Source organism: Cherax quadricarinatus, chromosome 37 (assembly GCF_038502225.1).
Source record: "Cherax quadricarinatus isolate ZL_2023a chromosome 37, ASM3850222v1, whole genome shotgun sequence".
Taxonomy (NCBI): Eukaryota; Metazoa; Arthropoda; class Malacostraca; order Decapoda; family Parastacidae; genus Cherax; species Cherax quadricarinatus.
In genome coordinates this window covers 6,853,534-6,875,702 of record NC_091328.1, presented here as the reverse complement: position 1 = coordinate 6,875,702, position 22,169 = coordinate 6,853,534, and the positions used below count along the sequence as shown (strand labels likewise).

Here is a 22,169-nt window from a genome sequence, read left to right as displayed (position 1 = left end):
TCTTCTTCTCTTTTTTAGTAATTGTATACAGGAGAAGGGGTTACTAGCCCATTGCTCCCGGCATTTTAGTCGCCTCATACGACACGCATGGCTTACGGAGGAAAGATTCTTTTCCACTTCCCCATGGACAATAGAAGAAATAAAAAAGAACAAGAGCTATTTAGAAAAAGGAGAAAAACCTAGATGTATGTATATATATATATGCATGTGCGTGTCTGTGAAGTGTGACCAAAGTGTAAGTAGGAGTAGCAAGATATCCCTGTTATCTTAGCGTGTTTATGAGACAGAAAAAGAAACCAGCAATCCTACCATCATGCAAAACAGTTACAGGTTTTTGTTTCACAGTCATCTGGCAGGACGGTAGTACTTCCCTGGGTGGTTGCTGTCTACCAACCTACTACCTCCTATGAAAGAATCACACATAAAGTGGGAGTTGTCACAGTTGCTCTTTGCTGATGACACTGTGCTCTTGGGAGATTCTGAAGAGAAGTTGCAGAGATTGGTGGATGAATTTGGTAGGGTATGCAAAAGAAGAAAATTAAAAGTGAATACAGGAAAGAGTAAGGTTATGAGGATAACAAAAAGATTAGGTGATGAAAGATTGGATATCAGATTGTAGGGAGAGAGTATGGAGGAGGTGAATGTATTCAGATATTTGGGAGTGGACGTGTCAGCGGATGGGTCTATGAAAGATGAGGTGAATCATAGAATTGATGAGGGGAAAAGGGTGAGTGGTGCACTTCGGAGTCTGTGGAGACAAAGAACTTTGTCCTTGGAGGCAAAGAGGGGAATGTATGAGAGTATAGTTTTACCAATGCTCTTATATGGGTGTGAAGCATGGGTGATGAATGTTGCAGCGAGGAGAAGGCTGGAGGCAGTGGAGATGTCATGTCTGAGGGCAATGTGTGGTGTGAATATAATGCAGAGAATTCATAGTTTGGAAGTTAGGGGGAGGTGCAGGATTACTAAAACTGTTGTCCAGAGGGCTGAGGAAGGGTTGTTGAGGTGGTTTGGAGATGTAGAGAGAATGGAGCGAAACAGAATGACTTCAAGAGTGTATCAGTCTGTAGTGGAAGGAAGGCGGGGTAGGGGTTGGCCTAGGAAAGGTTGGAGGGAGGGGGTAAAGGAGGTTTTGTGTGTGAGGGGCTTGGACTTCCAGCAGGCATGCATGAGTGTGTTTGATAGGAGTGAATGGAGACAATTGGTTTTTAATACTTGACGTGCTGTTGGAGTGTGAGCAAAGTAACATTTATGAAGGGGCTCAGGGAAACCGGCAGGCCGGACTTGAGTCCTGGAGATGGGAAGTACAGTGCCTGCACTCTGAAGGAGGGGTGTTAATGTTGCAGTTTAAAAACTGTAGTGTAAAGCACCCTTCTGGCAAGACAGTGATGGAGTGAATGATGGTGAAAGTTTTTCTTTGTCGGGCCACCCTGCCATTGTGGGAATCGGCCAGTGTGATAATAAAAAAATAATAATAATATATAATATATCCCTCCAAACTGCCAATATCCCAAACCCCTCCTTTAAAGTGCAGGTATTGTACTTCCCATTTCCAGTACTCAAGTTTGGCTATATAAAAATAACCGGTTTCCCTGAATCCCTTCACTAAATATTACCCTGCTCACACTCCAACAGCTCGTCAGGTCCCAAAAACCATTCGCCTCCATTCACTCCTATCAAACACGCTCATGCACGCTTGCTGGAAGTCCAAGCCCCTTGCCCACAAAACCTTCTTTACCCCCTCCCTCCAACCTTTTCGAGGACGACCCCTACCCCACCTTCCTTTCCCTACAGATTTATACGCTCTCCATATTGTACTTTGATCCATTCTCTCTAAATGATCAAACCACCTCAGCAACCCCTCTTCAGCCCTCTGGCTAATATTTTTATTAACTCCACACCTCCTAATTTCCACACTCCAAATTCTCTGCATAATATTTACATCACACATTGCCTTTAGACAGGACATCCCCACTGCCTCCAACTGCCTCCTTGCTGCAGCATTTACAACCCAAGCTTCACACCCATGTAAGACAGTTGGTACCACAAGACTTTCATACATTCCTTCTTTACCTCCATAGATAACATTTTTTGTCTCCACATATACCTCAACGCACCAGTCACCTTTTTTCCTTTGTCAGTTCTATTGTTAACCTCATCCTTCATAAACCCATCCACTGACACGTCAACTCCCAAATATCTGAAAACATTCACTTCTTCCATACTCCCTCTCTCCAGTGTGATATCCAATTTTTCTTTATCTAAATCATTTGATACCCTCACCACCTTACTCTTATCTATGTTCACTTTCAACTTATTACCTTTACACACACTCCCAAACTCATCCACTAACCTTTGCAACTTTTCTTCAGAATCTCCCATAAGCACAGTATCATCAGCAAAAAGTATCTGTGTCAACTCTCATTTTGTATTTGATTCTCCATAATTTAATTCCACCCTTCTCCCCAATACCCTAACATTTACTTCTTTTACAAACCTATCTATAAATATATTAAACAACCATGGTGTTATTACACATCCCTGTCTAAGACCTACTTTTACCAGGATGTAGTCTCCCTCTCTTCTACACACCCTAATCTGAGCCTCACTATCCTCATAAAAGCCCTTTACAGCATTTAGTAACTTACTACCTGTTCCATATACACCTACCATCCGACTTACGACCAAGTTCGGTTCCGAGAAACTGGTCGTAAGTCGAAATGGTCGTAAGTCGAACTTTACTACTGAATATCAACAAAACATTTTTGTAATGACTTTATTTTATTGTTTTATTTTGGTATTTCATGTTTTACTTTACTTTTTATGTTGTTAGTACTGTATTTTATACTGTAAGGTTTAGTATAAACACTTTGTACAACACAAATAGTTGTTTATTTCCCAGAAATTTGGCATAAAAAACAAGGTCGTAAGTCGAGTGGTCGTAAGTTGAGCAGGTCGTAAGTCGGATGGTAGGTGTACTTGCAACATCTGTCACATTGCTCTCCTATCCACTCTATCATATGACTTTCCTAAATCCATAAATGCAATGAAAACTTCCCTACCTTTATCTAAATACTTTTCACATATATGCCCCAATGTAAACACTTGATCTACACATCCCCTACCCACTCTAAAGCCTCCTTGCTCATCTGAAATCCTGCTCTCTGTCTTACCTCTAATTCTTTCAGTAATAACCCTACCGTACACTTTACCTGGTATACTCGGTAAACTTATCATCCTATAATTTTTAGAGTCTCATTTGTCCTCCTTCCCTTTATATAAAGGAACTATACAAGCTCTCTGCCAATCGCTACATACTGTACCTTTCCCTCTCATACATTTATTAAACCAAAATATCAACCACTCCATCATCATATCATCCCCTGCTTTTAACATTTCTGTCATGATTCCGTCAGTTCCAGCTGCTTTACCCCCTTTCATTCTATGTAATGCCTTACACACCTCCCCCACACTCACATCCTGCTCTTCTTCACTACTAAAAGATGTTATACCTCCCTGACTAGTGCATGAAATTACCGCCTCCCTTTCTTCATCAACATTTAAAAGTTCCTCAAAATATTCCCACCATCTACCCAACACCTCCAGCTCCCCATCTACTAACTCCCCTACTTTGTTTTTAACTGACAAATTTATTCGTTCCCTAGGCTTTCTTAATTTGTTTTACTCACTCCAAAATTTTCTCTTATTTTCATCAAAATTTCTTGACAGTGCCTCTCCCATTCTTATCATCTGCTCTCCTTTTGCACTCTTTCACCACTCTCTTCACTTTTCTTTTACTCTCCATATACTCTGCTCTTCTTATGACACTTCTGCTTTGTAAAAACCTTTCATAAGCTACCTTTTTCTCTTTTATCACACCCTTTATTTCATCATTCCACTAATCACCCCTGTTTCCTCCTGCACCCACCCTTCTATAGCCACAAACTTTTGCCCCACATTCTAATATTGCATTTTTAAAACTATTCCAACCCACTACTCATGTTTGCACTAGCCCACCTTTCTGCCAATAGTTGCTTATATCTCACCCTAATTTCTTCCTCCCTTAGTTTATACACTTTCACCTCTCTCTTACTTGTTGCCATTTTGCTTTTGTCCCATCTACCTCTTACTCTAACTGTAGCTACAACTAAATAATGATCCAATATATCAGTTGCCCCTCTATAAACATGTACATCCTGAAGCCTACCCATCAACCTTTATCCATCAATACATAATCTAACAAACTACTTTCATTATGTGCTGTATCATACCTTGTATACTTATTTATCCTCTTTTTTCATAAAATATGTGTTACTTATTACCAAACCTCTTTCTACACTATTCCCTCCACAACATTTTTACCCACTTTAGCATTGAAATCCCCAACCACAAGTACTCTCACACTAGGTTCAGAACTCCCCATGCACTCACTCAACATTTCCCAAAATCTCTCTCTCCTCTACACTTCTTTCTTCTCCAGGTACATAAATGCTTACGATAACCCACTTTTCACATCCAACCCTTATTTTACTCCACATAATCCCTGAATTTATACATATATATTCCCTCTTTTCCTGCCATAACTTATCCTTCAACATTACTGCTACTCCTTCTTTAGCTCTAACTCTATTTGAAACCCCTGACCTATTCCCACTTATTTCTCCCCACTGAAACTCTCCTACCCCCTTCAGCTTTGTTTCACTTAAAGCCAGGACATCCAGCTTCTTCTCATTCATAACATCCACAATCATCTCTTTCTCATCATTCGCACAACATTCATGCACATTCAAACATCCAACTTTGACAGTTTTCTTCTTTTTCTTTTTAGTAAGCTATACAGGAAAAGGGGTTACTAGCCCATTGTTTCCAGCATTTTAGTTGACTTTTACAACACGCATGGCTTACAGAGGAAAGATTCTTGTTCCACTTCCTCATGGATATAAAAGGAATAGCAATAAGAACAAGAACTTTTAAGATAAAATCAAAGAAAACTCAGATGAGTGTGTATACATAAATGTGTACATGTATGTGTAGTGTGACCTAAGTGTAAGTTGAAGTAACAAGACGTACCTGAAATCTTGCATGTTTATGAGACAGAAAAAAAAGACACCAGCAATCCTTCCATTATGTAAAACAATTACAGGCTTTCATTTTACACTCACTTGGCAGGACGGTAGTACCTCCCTGGGTAGTTGATCTAGTTAATCTTTATGGTACAGAATTATCATTATATTCATTGTGCTTTTCATCCAAAGAATTGGATTATTATGATTATTATTATTGTTTTTATTATTATAATTATTATGTTCATGGAGTCATTCACTACCTGAGAAATAAACAAACAATTGATGTTAATCAAGTCTTATCCAAGGAACAGGGTGGGTAGCTCCAATTCTTGGGATGTTCGAGGAGGGTACCTTGATGCAGATGAAGAGTTCTTAATTCAAGGAATTAGGGCTAACCTTCCCTTGCATCAAATCTAATTACCTTATGTTCTCCTGTCTATACTGTAATAATAATAATAATAATAATAATAATAATAATTTGAATCAAATGGCCTTTACTAGCATCGAGGCACCTGCCTCCCTTCTTATGACAAAAAAAAATCTTTGTTGTTCAGTGACATAAATTTGTTTGTGTTATTTTAAATTATTGAAGAACATCTATTTTTATAATTGGTATAGATTACAATGATTTTTTTGTTTCTGCCTTACCAAGCACTATCTGCTATACAGAACTCATTGTGGAGTGGTGGTAAAAAGTGCTGTCACAGCTGTGGAGTGGTTGCCACGGGGTGAACGATTCCTGCTCATTGCCACCAAGGCTGCTACCCTACGTCTTTTTGACACCCGAGACAAGAAGACAGTGTGGGAAATTGGACCCGACACATGTCCAGTTTTTAAGGATCAAAGGTCAGGCAGCATCATGTTTGTAAATACAGAATGACAGACTAGTTTAAACGAAGATTCATTGGCATTTTGTATCAGTATCTGTGCTGATAATTCTCATTACAAATTTATATTTTAAATTTTAATATAAACTACAATTTATTATTCACTATGAAACATCAAAATTCTTTGCTATAATATGACATTGTTATTAGTTACTGTACTTAACCCTTTGACTGTCACAGGCCCCTTTCTGAAACTGTCATTCTGTCGAAAAATTTTTGGAAAAAAAAAATTATTTTTTCTTATGAAATGATAATCTTTTCCCAATGGTAATGACACCAAAAGTAAGAAACTTGATCGAAAACTTACGGAATTACGCTCCTGTGAAGTTAGCGATCTTGGCAATGTAGTATATGCATCGGCGATTTCTCCGACTTTGAGCCCTATTTTCGGCCAATTCCATTGTTCCAGTTAACCAAACTCATAGCTATTTCTTTAGAACTCCATTTTTTCTCTTAACTGAGTACAAGAAACTGCCCATTTACCGATTTGAACTACCCAATAAAGTGGTCAGAAATTGGCAATTTGACCATTTTCATGCAAAAAATAGAAGATTTACTGTTATGCAGACTACTGCATAATTGTAAAAATGGTATAAATAATATCAGTGTACTAGTGAAAGAACATTAGACTTCCCAATTGATGTGTATTGGACGTGTGGTGTTATTTGCGTACTCTTGAACGTTGGTAAAAATCGAACATTTCCGCTATTTTGAGCTCAATTTCAAGGTCATTTTCACTGTGAAACTAATCAAAATCATCTCTATTTCTGTAATATGTTTTCCATTCTATCAAATGAGACCAAGAAAACAAGAATACAGCCATAAATACTATACGAAAATAGTACACCTCAAAGTTGGCAATTTAATCCAAAAATACAGTCGGAGTGTTTTTCCTTTCATTATGCACTGCATACTGCAGGATTTTTTTTATACAGTGCACACTGACCACACACACCCATTCTCTCACATGTGGGCCTACCAGCTTTCTCCTGCTTGATTTGAAGCCACTAAAATTATTGAGTACATATACATCCGAAACATTGACTCGTAAGACGTACATATATGGCCAAAACAGTCAAAGGGTTAAAAATCTGTATGCAACATTGCATTGTAATGAAACTAGTAAGATTGTTAATAATGTGAATATTCTGATTGTACTTTTTTTATAAACTAACAGAATAATGGGTGTGCGCATGAGTCCAGGTGAGGGTAGTGCAGTGGTGAGCGTCGCCCCGCGAGTGCGTCCTCAGGGAACCTCAACACCTCCCGCACCTCCAGCACTACACACACTAGACATGAAGAGTCTCAGAGTGGAGGTATGGTGATGGTACACACAAAATCTTCTGATGATTGAGTCCTGCATGACTTACAGGTCAAGTGTTTTATTCTTTGACTAAATTTGTTAATTATGACCAAAGAAGTACACTAAATTAGTCAATAATGACTGGCATTGTTCTTGAGTAGTCCCAAGTAAATAAAGTGCAAGATTTCAACTAATGAACGAACAAGATATTGTATCTGATTTCATCCCTATTATATTATGATGAAACACAATATGTATTCATTTCTTATGTATAACCACTGTACTTGTATGGCTCTTTTGAAATAAATAATTTTAATTTTTTAAATTAGTAAATGATTACTTTTGGCAGCATTGCTCTAGTTCCATGCAAATAAAGTACACTGCAGTAAAGGTACACTTAAAAATAGAGAATAAAATTATGTATAAAAGATATTCTTGCAAGACTTAAATGGGAGATGGCCAGTTTGTTTAAAAAAAAAAAAAAAGATATTTCAAAATGCTGAAAGATTTGCATTTAAGTTTGTAGAACAGTAATATGCAAACACACACACTAAAAAAGTTATTTGTGAACTCACAAACATGATTTAATTAATTTTTTCTGACAGAGTTCTTACAGGATAGAAGGCGGTGTAGTTAATGGGTGTATAATGAACCACAATGGTGGCTTGCTTGTATGTGGTTGCAATGATGGTTCAGTGAGAATTATTGACTTACGATGCCCTGACGTCATAGCTTCTTGGCCAGCACATCAAGGAGAAGTATTCACAGTTCGGCTCTCACCTCAAGAGAATAATATCTACACCATTGGCAGTGACAATAGAGTAAGTAGACTCAAAAAATATAATAAATATGGTGAATTTGTTTACAACCTTGATGTCTTTCTTTTTAATAAAAAAAATATACATTTTTTAAGGGGAAAAATGGCCTAGTTTAGTATTAACCAAGCATCAGAGAATCATTTCAACTTCTTTCTGTGCGCTAATACATCAGATGATTTCAAGTGCAAGTTGATGGTTATTTATTGCTTCCAAAATCCCAGTGCTTTGAAAGATAGACAAAACCACTTTGGCAGTCTACCAAGACAGCTTGGATGAGTGAGGTCCTATTTCTTCAGTGGCTGAAGCATTTATTTTATTCCTTCAGTCACAGTGTATATGTACTCAAAGAACATTATTTAACCCTTTCAGGGTTTCGGATGTACTAGTACAGCTTACGCACCAGGGTTTTTTACGTACTAGTACACCTAAATTCTAGCACCCTCAAATCTAGTGAGAGAAAGCTGGTAGGCCTACATGTGAAAGAATGGGTTTATGTGGTCAGTGTGCGCAGTATAAAAAAAATCCTGCAGCACACGGTGTGTAATGAGAAAAAAAAAACTTTGACTGTGTTTTTGGATTAAAACAGCGACTTTGCATTGTATTTTCGTATGGTATTTATTGTTGTATTCTAGTTTTCCTGATCTCATTTTATAGAATGGAAGACATATTACAGAAATTGAGATGATTTTGACTGGTTTTACAATGAAAAGTACCTTGAAATTGAGCTCAAAGTACCAGAAATGTTCAATTTTTACCAAAGTTCAAAAGTAAACAAATCATGCTAAACGTCTAATACACGTCAACTGGTGAGTCTAATATTCTTTCACAAGTGTGCTGATATTATTTATACCATTTCTACACTAATGCATAACAGTAAATCTTCTATTTTTTGTGAGAATAAAAATTCAAAGTGGAAAGCAAAAGAATGTAAGAGAGGTATGGGGACGTCACTAATGAACAGAGGAAATGTTATTTTAGTGCCAGGAATGTCTTTCTTGTTTATTCTGGACCCTATTTGAAAATTGGCATCTTTTGAAATTTGTGTGAAATTGGCAAAATTGCTAAATTCTGACCACTGTACTGGATAGCTGAAATTGGTAAATGGGTGGTTTCTTGTACTCATTCGATAGAAAAAATTGAGTTCTAGCGAAATAGTTATGAGTTTTGTCGACTAGTACACTGGAATTGGCCGAAAATAGGGCTCAAAGTGAGCAAAATCGCCAATGTGTAAACATCGTCGAGACCGGTAAATTCGCTAGAGCATAATTCTGTAAGTTTTCCATCAAATTTCATACTTTTGGTGTCATTATGATCAGGGAAATATTCTCTATCTTTTGATAAGAAAAAATAATTTATTTTTTTTGAAATTTGGGCGACCCTGAGAATAAGTCTGGGAGAGGGCCTGGGGACCCTGAAAGGGTTAAGGGACCACAGTGAAAATAGGTTACATTGTTTGAATTTGTTGAGTTACCCTAAGTTAATTTAAATATTCTGTCTAAACCTCACTACATCCAAATAGGTCTAGTGAGGCAAAATCAACTCCCTCCACACATTTCTAGATTAACACTAAGATATCAAAAAACTATTATTTTGGACAAATTTAGATAGTATTAAAAAACTTTGTTGTTTTTGGAGATCTGTGGAATGTAACCATATTTTTTTCTACTTCTCAAGTGAATACAGTGGACCCCCGGTTTACGATATTTTTTCATTCCAGAAGTATGTTCAGGTGCCAGTACTGACCGAATTTGTTCCCAGAAGGAATATTGTGAATTAGATTAGTCCATTTCAGACCCCCAAACATACATGTACAAACGCACTTACATAATTGGTCTCATTGGGAGCTGATCGTAAAGCGGGGGTCCACTGTATTCTAAAAAAAAAAAAAAAGAATTATCATGATATGTACTGTGAATACACACGGTATTGATTGTAGGTATGTAACCAGCACAGTATGCAAGAGCCACCTGTGTATTGTATATGTGATTGGTGGAATGATGAAGTAAAGGGTGTGATAAAAGAGAAAAAGGTAGCTTATGAGAGGTTTTTACAAAGCAGAAGTGTTATAAGAAGAGCAGAGTATATGGGGAATAAAAGAAAGGTGAAGAGAGTGGTGAGAGAGTGCAAAAGGAGAGCAGATGAAAGAGTGGGAGAGGCACTGTCAAGAAATTTTAATGAAAATAAGAAAAAATTTTGGAGTGAGTTAAACAAGTTAAGAAAGCCTAGGGAAAGTATGGATTTGTCAGTTAAAAACAGAGTAGGGGAGTTAGTAGATGGGGAGAGGGAGGTATTAGGTAGATGGCGAGAATATTTTGAGGAACTTTTAAATGTTAAGGAAGAAAGGGAGGCGGTAATTTCATGCACTGGCCAGGGAGGTATACCATCTTTTAGGAGTGAAGAAGAGCAGAATGTAAGTGTGGTGGAGGTACGTGAGGCATTACGTAGAACGAAAGGGGGTAAAGCAGCTGGAACTGATGGGATCATGACAGAAATGTTAAAAGCAGGGGGGGATATAGTGTTGGAGTGGTTGGTACTTTTGTTTAATAAATGTATGAAAGAGGGGAAGGTACCTAGGGATTGGCAGAGAGCATGTATAGTCCCTTTATATAAAGGGAAAGGGGACAAAAGAGATTGTAAAAATTATAGAGGAATAAGTTTACTGAGTATACCAGGAAAAGTATACGGTAGGGTTATAATTGAAAGAATTAGAGGTAAGACAGAATGTAGGATTGCGGATGAGCAGGGAGGCTTCAGAGTGGGTAGGGGATGTGTAGATCAAGTGTTTACATTGAAGCATATATGTGAACAGTATTTAGATAAAGGTAGGGAAGTTTTTATTGCATTTATGGATTTAGAAAAGGCATATGATAGAGTGGATAGAGGAGCAATGTGGCAGATGTTGCAAGTATATGGAATAGGTGGTAAGTTACTAAATGCTGTAAAGAGTTTTTATGAGGATAGTGAGGCTCAGGTTAGGGTGTGTAGAAGAGAGGGAGAATACTTCCCGGTAAAAGTAGGTCTTAGACAGGGATGTGTAATGTCACCATGGTTGTTTAATATATTTATAGATGGGGTTGTAAAAGAAGTAAATGCTAGGGTATTCGGGAGAGGGGTGGGATTAAATTATGGGGAATCAAATTCAAAATGGGAATTGACACAGTTACTTTCTGCTGATGATACTGTGCTTATGGGAGATTCTAAAGAAAAATTGCAAAGGTTAGTGGATGAGTTTGAGAATGCGTGTAAAGGTAGAAAGTTGAAAGTGAACATAGAAAAGAGTAAGGTGATGAGGGTATCAAATGATTTAGATAAAGAAAAATTGGATATCAAATTGGGGAGGAGGAGTATGGAAGAAGTGAATGTTTTCAGATACTTGGGAATTGACGTGTTGGCGGATGGATTTATGAAGGATGAGGTTAATCATAGAATTGATGAGAGAAAAAAGGTGAGTGGTGCGTTGAGGTATATGTGGAGTCAAAAAATGTTATCTATGGAGGCAAAGAAGGGAATGTATGAAAGTATAGTAGTACCAACACTCTTATATGGATGTGAAGCTTGGGTGGTAAATGCAGCAGCGAGGAGACGGTTGGAGGCAGTGGAGATGTCCTGTCTAAGGGCAATGTGTGGTGTAAATATTATGCAGAAAATTCGGAGTGTGGAAATTAGGAGAAGGTGTGGAGTTAATAAAAGCATTAGTCAGAGGGCAGAAGAGGGGTTGTTGAGGTGGTATGGTCATTTAGAGAGAAGGGATCAAAGTAGAATGACATGGAAAGCATGTAAATCTATAGGGAAAGGAAGGAGGGGTAGGGGTTGTCCTCGAAAGGGTTGGAAAGAGGGGGTAAAGGAGGTTTTGTGGGCTAGGGGCTTGGACTTCCAGCAAGCGTGCATGAGTGTATTAGATAGGAGTGAATGGAGGCGAATGATACTTGGGACCTGACGATCTGTTGGAGTGTGAGCAGGGTAATATTTAGTGAAGGGATTCAGGGAACCGGCTATTTTCATATAGTCGGACTTGAGTCCTGAAAATGGGAAGTACAATGTCTGCACTTTAAAGGAGGGGTTTGGGATATTGGCAGTTTGGAGGGATATGTTGTGTATCTTTATACGTATATGCTTCTGAACTGTTGTATTCTGAGCACCTCTGCAAAAGCAGTGGTAATGTGTGAGTGTGGTGAAAGTGTTGAATGATAATGAAAATATTTTCTTTTTGGGGATTTTCTTTCTTTTTTGGGTCACCCTGCCTCGGTGGGAGACGGCCGACTTGTTAAAAAAAAATATATATATATATATATATATATATATATATATATATATATATATATATATAAATATAAATATATATATATATATATATATATATATATATATATATATATATACTTTCATATACAGTAATATTATTTTCATATAGTCGGACTTGAGTCCTGGAAATGGGAAGTACAATGTCTGCACTTTAAAGGAGGAGTTTGGGATATTGGCAGTTTGGAGGGGTATGTTGTGTATCTTTATATGTATAGGCTTCTAAACTGTTGTATTCTGAGCACCTCTGCAAAAACAGTGATAATGTGTGAGTGTGGTGAAAATGTTGAATGATGATGAAAGTATTTTCTTTTTGGGGATTTTCTTTCTTTTTTGGGTCACCCTGCCTCGGTGGGAGATGGCCGACTTGTTGAAAATATATATATATATATATATATGCTCTTGGGAGATTCTGAAGAGAAGTTGCAGAGATTGGTGGATGAATTTGGTAGGGTGTGCAAAAGAAGAAAATTGAAAGTGAATACAGGAAAGAGGAAGGTTATGAGGATAACAAAAAGATTAGGTGATGAAAGATTGGATATCAGATTGGAGGGAGAGAGTATGGAGGAGGTGAATGTATTCAGATATTTGGGAGTGGACGTGTCAGCGGATGGGTCTATGAAAGATGAGGTGAATCATAGAATTGATGATGGGAAAAGGGTGAGTGGTGCACTTAGGAGTCTGTGGAGACAAAGAACTTTGTCCTTGGAGGCAAAGAGGGGAATGTATGAGAGTATAGTTTTACCAACGCTCTTATATGGGTGTGAAGCATGGGTGATGAATGTTGCAGCGAGGAGAAGGCTGGAGGCAGTGGAGATGTCATGTCTGAGAGCAATGTGTGGTGTGAATATAATGCAGAGAATTCGTAGTTTGGAAGTTAGGAGGAGGTGCGGGATTACCAAAACTGTTGTCCAGAGGGCTGCGGAAGGGTTGTTGAGGTGGTTCGGACATGTGGAGAGAATGGAGCGAAACAGAATAACTTCAAGAGTGTATCAGTCTGTAGTGGAAGGAAGGCAGGGTAGGGGTCGGCCTAGGAAAGGTTGGAGGGAGGGGGTAAAGGAGGTTTTGTGTGCGAGGGGCTTGGACTTCCAGCAGGCATGCGTGAGCGTGTTTGATAGGAGTGAATGGAGACAAATGGTTTTTAATGCTTGACGTGCTGTTGGAGTGTGAGCAAAGTAACATTTATAAAGGGGTTCAGGGAAACCGGCAGGCCGGACTTGAGTCCTGGAGATGGGAAGTACAGTGCCTGCACTCTGAAGGAGGGGTGTTAATGTTGCAGTTTAAAAACTAGTGTAAAGCACCCTTCTGGCAAGACAGTGATGGAGTGAATGATGATGAAAGTTTTTCTTTTTTGGGCCACCCTGCCTTGGTGGGAATCGGCCAGTGTGATAATAAAAAAAAATAAAAATAAAAAGAATGTTATCTATGGAGGCAAAGAAGGTAATGTATGAAAGTAGTGGTACCAACACTCTTATATGGGTGTGAAGCTTGGGTTGTAAATGCTGCAGAGAGGAGGCAGTTGGAGGCAGTGGAGACATCCTGTCTAAGGGCAATGTGTGGTGTAAATATTATGCAGAAAATTCGGAGTGTGGAAATTAGGTGTGGAGTTAATAAAAGTATTAGTCAGAGGGCTGAAGAGGGGTTGTTGAGGTGGTTTGGTCATTTAGAGAGAATGGATTAAAGTAGAATGGCATCTAGAGCGTATAAATCTGTAGGGGAAGGAAGGCGGGGTAGGGGTTATCCTCGAAAGGGTTGGAGGGAGGGGGTAAAGGAGGTTTTGTGGGCGAGGGGCTTGGACTTCCAGCAAGCATGCATGAGTGTGTTAGGAGTGAATGGAGACGAATGGTATTTGGGACCTGACGAGCTGTTGGAGTGTGAGCAGGGTAATATTTAGTGAAGGGATTCAGGGAAACCAGTTATTTTATATAGCCAGACTTGAGTCCTGGAAATGGGGAGTACAATGCCTGCACTTTAAAGGAGGGGTTTGGGATATTGGCAGTTTGGAGGGATATGTTGTGTATCTTTATATGTATATACTTCTAAACTGTTGTATTCTGAGCACCTCTGCAAAAAGAGTGATTGTGTGTGAGTGAGGTGAAAGTGTTGAATGATGATGAAAGTATTTTCTTTTTGGGGATTTTCTTTCTTTTTGGGTCACCCTGCCTCGGTGGGAGGCAGCCGACTTGTTAAAAAAAAAATTATGTTATCAACAGTTTGCGTGTTGGAGCATGGCCCAGACGGGTGCACGTGTAATGGACCACGTCCTCCACGAACGTGCTGCTGGACCCTTCCTGGTTGGTGTTGGAGGAGGGGCAGGTTCAGGGCGCAGTGTTCTCCTACGTCCTTATGGTCCATTGTTTGCCCTACATCAGGATGGAGACCATGTGCTAACATGCTCACCATCTGGACCTATTGTATACAAGGTCAGTATATAGTGTTCCAAAAATGTAGCTTTCGAGTAAAAAAATTTTAAGAGATTTAAGTGAGTCTTACTGAGTAGTTTGAGTTTAATGCCTGGTGCCAATAAATCTGGAACATTGTATTGAATATAGTATGCATATTGTAGCGTGTCTGACAGTGAATGAGGCTGATGCACATTAGACAGCTGAAACTTTTTCTGATGTGTACGTACCTGAGCACGAATTAAAGCAAAAGTAAATTGTTTGTGAAGAGATTAGGAATGATTTTAAATCAGTGTAATGTATTAAAATTTGCTTTTGATCTACCCTATGTTTTGTATACAACAGTTTCAGTAATTTGGTACCGCATTGTTTTATAGCCTGATAAGTTGGTGTGAAATGTACCAAGATCTATATTGATGAATAAATATTGTACAGAAGGGCCCCGCTTATACAGCAGGTTAGATTCCGGGCTACTGATATAGAGCGAAAACTGCTGTAAAGTGAACAGTAGACTTAGTTCACTTTCAAATGCATATAAGTCTGATAACATGTTACATTATCATATATTAAATGAGCAATAGAGCTAAGCCTAAAAAATTCATATACAGTACACACATTACTTACCTTAAAATATTTTCATCCTTAGCTTGTAGTGAGTGGTGAATGTGAATATATTTATTGCAGGCAGTCTGAATAAATGAATGGGCATAATTGAAAACCACTGCATTAGCAAAACACTGTAAAGCAGGACCTTCCTGTACTTTTAAGTGATACTGGTTCTTATGTTGCATTTTAGGTGTTACATTTAAAGCATTTACTATGAACCCAACTGCATGAGTTTGAATTGCATGATTGAGAGCAGAGTGTATGGAAGTGAATGAGAGAGTAGCTCAACTGAGGAAAAATGGCAGATGAAAGCCCTGGCTTGAAAGAGCAAGACTGGAAGAGTTACAGCTGGAGGGCCGGCTGAACAAGTGATTATTCACAAGTTGATGCAAGAGTGTGTAATATTAGGTGTAACCTGAGCTGAGAAAATATAGTATGAATGAACAAACTTAGGAACATTTAAAGGGGTGCCTTAATGCTGGTGAATGTTCTTGATCCAAGGAATCAGATATATTCCATTCCTTGGATCAAACCTAATTACCTCCCACCCCCGAGGCAGTGTATGACCTGCTAGATTTTGCATGGTCATACACTGCACACGATAATCACTCCCTAAGAAAGCAAAAGACTCGGCAGGAGATGCAACATTCCCCCGATGAAAAGCAGGGGCGCCACGAGTACAATGAGAGACAACACAATAAGTGTCCAGGGCCCAAGGCTGTTCAGCTGCCTCCCAACATCTAATTGCACCTTTAATTGAAGATATGTAATAGTGTATATACATCCTATACATAGCTTAATGAATAGAGCATATGTTTATGTTTTTAAACTTGGATTCTTATAACCTTATTTATATCTTTCCTAATACCAAGTAAATTATCTGATGTCTGAAGTCAATGCTTTAAATTTATTTTCTCCTTGCACTTTTCTCTAGACATGCAAATTATTATTTATGTAATCATGGGCAAGCACAGGCATGTTTTAAATTACCTGGGAAATAGGAGGTAATCAGGTTTGATCCAAGAAAGTAGTTCTAATTCCCTGGATCAAAAGCTCTTCACTGCCATCAAGGCATCCCATTTCAAGAGTGCAGACCTGTGAAAGCACTATCATAACTAGTTGTTAATGACAGTATACTGTACAGTTATGTTAGTGCCACAGATAAAAAGTCACCATTATCTGACACTCACAGGTTGGTGACAACAACCTGGAGCAGGCACTGGTGGTGGGTGGGCACAGATCACCTGTAGTGACTGTGGACTGGTGTAACGCCCTTCAGTGTGGCACCTCGGTAGCTGCAGCACTCGACGGCTCTGTTACAGTTGCCACATTAATGCATCAGTGAAGGACAAATTGTGCCCACTCCACCCTCTCAACCTCTTCACGACATACACAATCGTTTCTAAATTCTTTAATGTACGGTAAGCTAAATTCAATAGAAGATACATAATTATTTTTCATAATACTATACTGTAGTAGTTTTATTAATGTTCATACTGTACCATTTGTGTGTATGTACCATTATAAATTAACATTATTATTATTACAGACACTATAGTACTGGTATATTTTTTTTTAAGACATCAGCCGTCTCCCACTGAGGCAGGGTGACCCAAAAAAAGAAAAGTACTTTCACCATCATTCATACAATCACTGTCTTTGCAGAGGTGCCCATATATGACTGACAGTCTAGATGTCACTCCAAACAGCCAATATCCCAAACCCCTACTTTAAGGTGCAGGCACTGTACTACCCACCTCCAGGACACAAGTCCGGCTAACCAGTTTCCCTAAATCCCTTCACAAAATATTACCCTGCTCACATTCCAACAGCTCGTCAGGTCCCAAAAAATCATTCGTCTCCATTAACTCCTAACATGCTCACACATGCCTGCTGCATGTCCAGGCCCCTTGCACACAAAACTGCTTTTACCCCCTCCATCCTTTCCTAAGATGACCCCTACCCCTTAACTACAGATTTATGCACCTTCTTAGTCATTCCATCCTCTCTAAATGACCAAACCACCTCAATAACCCCTCTTCAGCCCTCTGAATTATACTTTTTGTAACTCCACACCTCCTAATTTCCACACTACAAATTCTCTGCATAATATTTACACCACACATTGGCCTTAGACATGACATCTCCACTGCCTCCAGCCTCCTCCTTGCTGCAGCATTCACAACTCATGCTTCACACCTATATAAGAGTGCTGGTACCACTATACTCTTGTGCATTCCCTTCTTTTTCTCCATGGATAACATTTTTTGTTGCTACAGATACCTCAATGAACCACTCGCCTTTTTTCCTTCATCAATTCTACGGTTAACTTCGTCCTTCATAAACCCATCTGCTGACAAATCTACTCCCAAATATCTGAATACATTCACTTCTTCAGTAAAAATATTAAAATCACATACTAAATTTATTGTTTATTACAATAAACTTGTTTTTAATTTGTACATTATTTTACTGTGCTTTGAAATAGCTGTTTAAGTTGAAAGTTTAAATATACAATGTAAGGGATGCTTGGAGAACTACTTTGGCTGTGTACAAATATATGTAATTTTAAGGGTGTGTCTAGCATGAGCACTCAACATTCCTCAAGGAGTCCTGCTGAAAAATTTATAGAGGACTATCCTAAGTGTACTTTTTAAAATGCTGTATAACTATAAATCTCTTTGGTTATAAAATTGAATATGATTAACTACAAAGATTTAGTCTTTTAAAAATATATTTTGTAATACAGCTTAGTGCAAATGCTTACATGATTACCAATTCACTCTGCACAACTCATCGAGAGGCATTTCAAATCTAAAACGGTGAAAGCATCTGAAACATTTGATTCAAGAGCACTCTCAAAATATTGAGTTTTGTCTTAAGGAAATCATGCCAGAGATACTGTACAACTATGTAAAACCCACCACATTGGGTAAATGTTACCAAACAAGTATTTGTAAAGTACAATGTATAGTAGTACTCTTCAGTGATCCCTCAAGGGAGATTTTTTGGTATGGGGCTCTTAATCAAAGGAATTGAACCTGTCCATCCCTTGGATTGAACCTGATTGCCCCTCATTCCCTAGGCACTTGATGAGGCCCAAGAGTTTAGTACTTTACCTATGAATGTAATGGTGGTAGTACTCTTTAGTGACTAGCATTTGTTAACCATTGATAATATGCCAGCAGGAATTATCACTGGTAAGCAGTGAACCCTTAAGGGTTATTACAGCAGTTGGAGAAATAGGTGATCAGGTTTTATCTGTGGAAGGGTTAGGTGCCAGATATGTAGATATTACATTGATCCAGCAAGCCAGATCATTTGTCTGCTCTGTTCTGTTGCAGTTATTGTAAATACAGTGTACTTAATCCATAATTTTTTCCTTGTACAGTAGATAATTATAGTTAAGCTGGTAAATATTTGTTCATGGATTTTTATTAAGTGCTTAAATTGCATATTTATATATTAATGTATTAAAGTGACTTATTTTTATCTATATGTTGTACAATTCATTATGCCTTCAAAGCCTAGTAATGTCTTGGAAAAGATAAATAGTAAAAGTGGTTGTTGTGCAGGACATCCAGAATAAACGTACACCTATATCACGTTAGGAATGGAGGTTAAGCAGGTTGTGCAGAAGACTGGAAGGCACCAGAGAGAACAGGTGGAGGTAGGTAAGGTCTCAGCTGAGACCTTACCTACCTGTTGTGAGCCAAGGATGGAGAAAGGGTGTACCTATATTTAGAGTACTAACCTATGTGGGTCATTCAGCTTTGTATGGCAAAGGGGTGCTTATGTTAAGAGTAGAAGTGTGAAGAGGTAAAATACTATTACAGTTATGGAGGGTACACTAAACGTGTAAAGGTCATACAGCACCAGGAAAATGGGAGACAATTGGAAGACTAGTTACAGTTCCTTGAATTAAGAGTCCTTTGCCGAATGGAATTTTTACTATATCCAGGGGACGGGAAGGACTTTACCAATGGATGTATTAGTACTTGAAAAGTGGGAGACAATCAGGTTCGTTTCAAGGAAGGGGAAGTTAAGTCCAGTTCCTTGGATCAAAAACCCCTCACCAGCATCAAGGTACCTGGTGATGTCATTTTCCATTATTATAATAAAAAAGAAGCGCTAAGCCACAAGGGCTATACAGCGCTGCAGGGCAGGAAGGAAGCGAGGGCATCAGGTGGTAAAAGGGAGATAGATGAGTAATAGGTTACGGATAACAGCGGGGCAGTGGATGGTGAAAGGGTAAAGAGCAGCATCATCAGAGTTTGTGGAGTAAATCAGTCGTTGTCAAGAAGTCAATGAGAGAGTCAGGATTAAAGGAGGGTCCATCAGCAAGAAGGGAAGATAAAGAGTAGTAGAACGAAGACGACGTTGGAGGTAAATTCTGCGTGCTCGGTGATAGAGAGGGCAGTCTAACAGAATGTGGCTAATCGATACTGGAACTTGACACTGCTCACAGAGAGGAACAGGGTGCCTCTCCATGAGATACCCATGAGCAAGACGAGTGTGGCCAATGCGAAGGCGGGAGAGAGTGGTCTCCCAACCTCGGCACTGATGACAAGAAGACGGCCAGTAACCTATGCTCGGTTTAATAGAATGAAGTTTGTTACCGAGCAGAGTTGACCAACGTTGCTGCCAACGGGTGCGAAGGTGGGTAGCTATTGCAGCAAAATAGTCAAGAAATGGAACACCTCGATAGGAAATTGGTAGGTCATGTACTGCTGACCGCGCAGCAGTGTCTGCCTGTTCATTGCCCTGTACGTCGACATGACCAGGGACCCAACAAAAAACAATATCTTTATGTTTGGTAGAGATACGGCGTAGCCAAAGTTGGATACGGAGAACTAGGGGATGAGATGTATCAAATTTTCGTATAGCCTGTAGAGCACTAAGGGAGTCTGAGACTACTACAAATGATGACACAGGCATAGATGTGATACGAATAAGTGCTGCAAGAATGACATACAGTTCAGCAGTAAAAATGCTAGCTGAAGATAGTAAATGCCCCCGCACGACGCTGTCCGGAAACACTGCTACGAATCCGACGCCGTCTGAAGACTTAGAGCCATCTGTGTACACAGCGGTGGCATGAGAATGGGAGTGGAAGTGATCAAGAAAAAGAGCAGGAAGCCACCGTAGTCAGTTGGGCTTTCGAGCAAGGGAGTGAGAATGAACAGACCTGAACAGCTGGAACTTCCCAGGGGAGTAGGGAAAAGTGAGATGCTACATGAACATATAAAGGTGGGAACTGAAGGGAAGACAAGAGCCAATGTAGGCGGAGAGAAAAGGGATGGAGCAAACAGGGGCGGCGAACAAATAATGTCTACTAATATCGGTGACCATTCTATAAATGGAAGGATTTTGGAGATCGTGAGAGCGTACATAGTAGCGAAGGCAATGGGCATCACGGCGATCAGACAAGGATGGAACATTCGCTTCTGCATAGAGGCTCTCAACAGGGGAAGAGCGAAAAGCACCAAGGCATAAACGTAATCCTTGGTGATGGATGGGGTTAAGGCTAGAGAGAGTAGCAGGAGAGGCCGCTGAATAAATCTGGTCACCATAATCGAGTTTCGATAAAACGAGGGCTGAATGTAGGCGCAGCAGAGTTCGACGATCAGCTCCCCAGGAAAGATGAGCAAGGGTTTTAAGAAGGTTTAGCCGGCTGTGACAAGTTGCCTTCAGAGAGGTAATGTGAGGTTTCCAGGATAACCTACGGTCAAAGAGAAGGCCTAGAAACCTGACTATCACGTTCTGGGATACGAGAGCCATAGAGATACAAAGGATGATCGGAGATGACATAGTGTCTAGTGAAGTAATTTGGTGAGTTTTGGTACTGGAAAATTTAAACCCATGCGTGGTGGCCCAAGTGGAAACACGGTCGACCGCATGCTGGAGAGAAACTGCAATGAGGTGACAGTCAGCACCTACACAAGCAATAGCGAAGTCATCAACATAGAGTGATGACCAAATATTTGATGGAAGACTAGAGGCCAAATCATTAATAGCAAGGAGAAAAAGTGTTGTGCTCAGAACACATCCCTGAGGGACACCTTCAGCTTGGAAAAAGTCCGGGGAAAGCACATTATTGACTCGAACACGGAAGTGTCTGTCGGTTAAAAAGTTCTTAAGGAAGGATGGTAGATTGCCTCGGAGGCCTAAGGAGTGGGCTTGGGCCAAAATATTATACCTCCAAGTTGTGTCATATGCTTTCTCAAGGTCAAAAAATATGGCAATAACCGAGTGATTATTTGCAAAGGCATTACGAACATACGTATCCAAGCGTAGTAAGGGGTCTATGGAAGAACGGCCCTTACGAAAGCCATATTGACTAGCGGAGAGACTGTTGTGTGTCTCTAAATACCACATTAAACGGCGATTTACCAGACGTTCCATCACTTTGCAAACTGCACTAGTAAGAGCAATGGGACGATAGTGGGAGGCATCATGTCCTGTGGTACCCGGTTTGCGGAAAGGGAGAACAATGGCAGATTTCCACAGCTGGGGAAGAACTCCTTGTGCCCAAATAAGATTGAAGAAGTGTAAGAGGACTACAAGGGCTGACTGATGTAAATGTTGTAACATACGAATATGAATGTCGTCAGGTCCAGCTGCCGATGATTGGCAAGCTGAGAGTGTTGCCTCCAGTTCCTGAAGTGTAAAAGGCACATTATACTGTTCTTCTCTGAGAGAAGAAAAGTCCAAGGGTACTAACTCTCTGGCAGACTTTGAAGAAAGAAACGAGGGGCAGAGATGGAGCCCCTGGGAAATACGGACCA

At 39.5% G+C, this 22,169-nt stretch overlaps 1 protein-coding gene across 3 annotated transcripts in view; it reads left to right on the top strand.

The window, feature by feature from the left end:
• LOC128701604 (WD repeat-containing protein 91) overlaps positions 1 to 18,877 on the top strand; it is a 43,143-nt gene extending 24,266 nt beyond the window's left edge. For all 3 annotated transcript variants that reach the window (XM_053795415.2, XM_053795399.2, XM_053795406.2), the window contains 5 exons: positions 5,736 to 5,912; positions 7,131 to 7,269; positions 7,862 to 8,077; positions 14,587 to 14,796; positions 16,574 to 18,877. In XM_053795415.2, the coding sequence (XP_053651390.1) occupies positions 5,736 to 5,912; positions 7,131 to 7,269; positions 7,862 to 8,077; positions 14,587 to 14,796; positions 16,574 to 16,726 (895 nt within the window). In that variant the 3' untranslated portion in view covers positions 16,727 to 18,877. The remainder of the gene's footprint in view (positions 1 to 5,735; positions 5,913 to 7,130; positions 7,270 to 7,861; positions 8,078 to 14,586; positions 14,797 to 16,573) is intronic.
• The last annotated feature ends 3,292 nt before the right edge of the window (positions 18,878 to 22,169 follow it).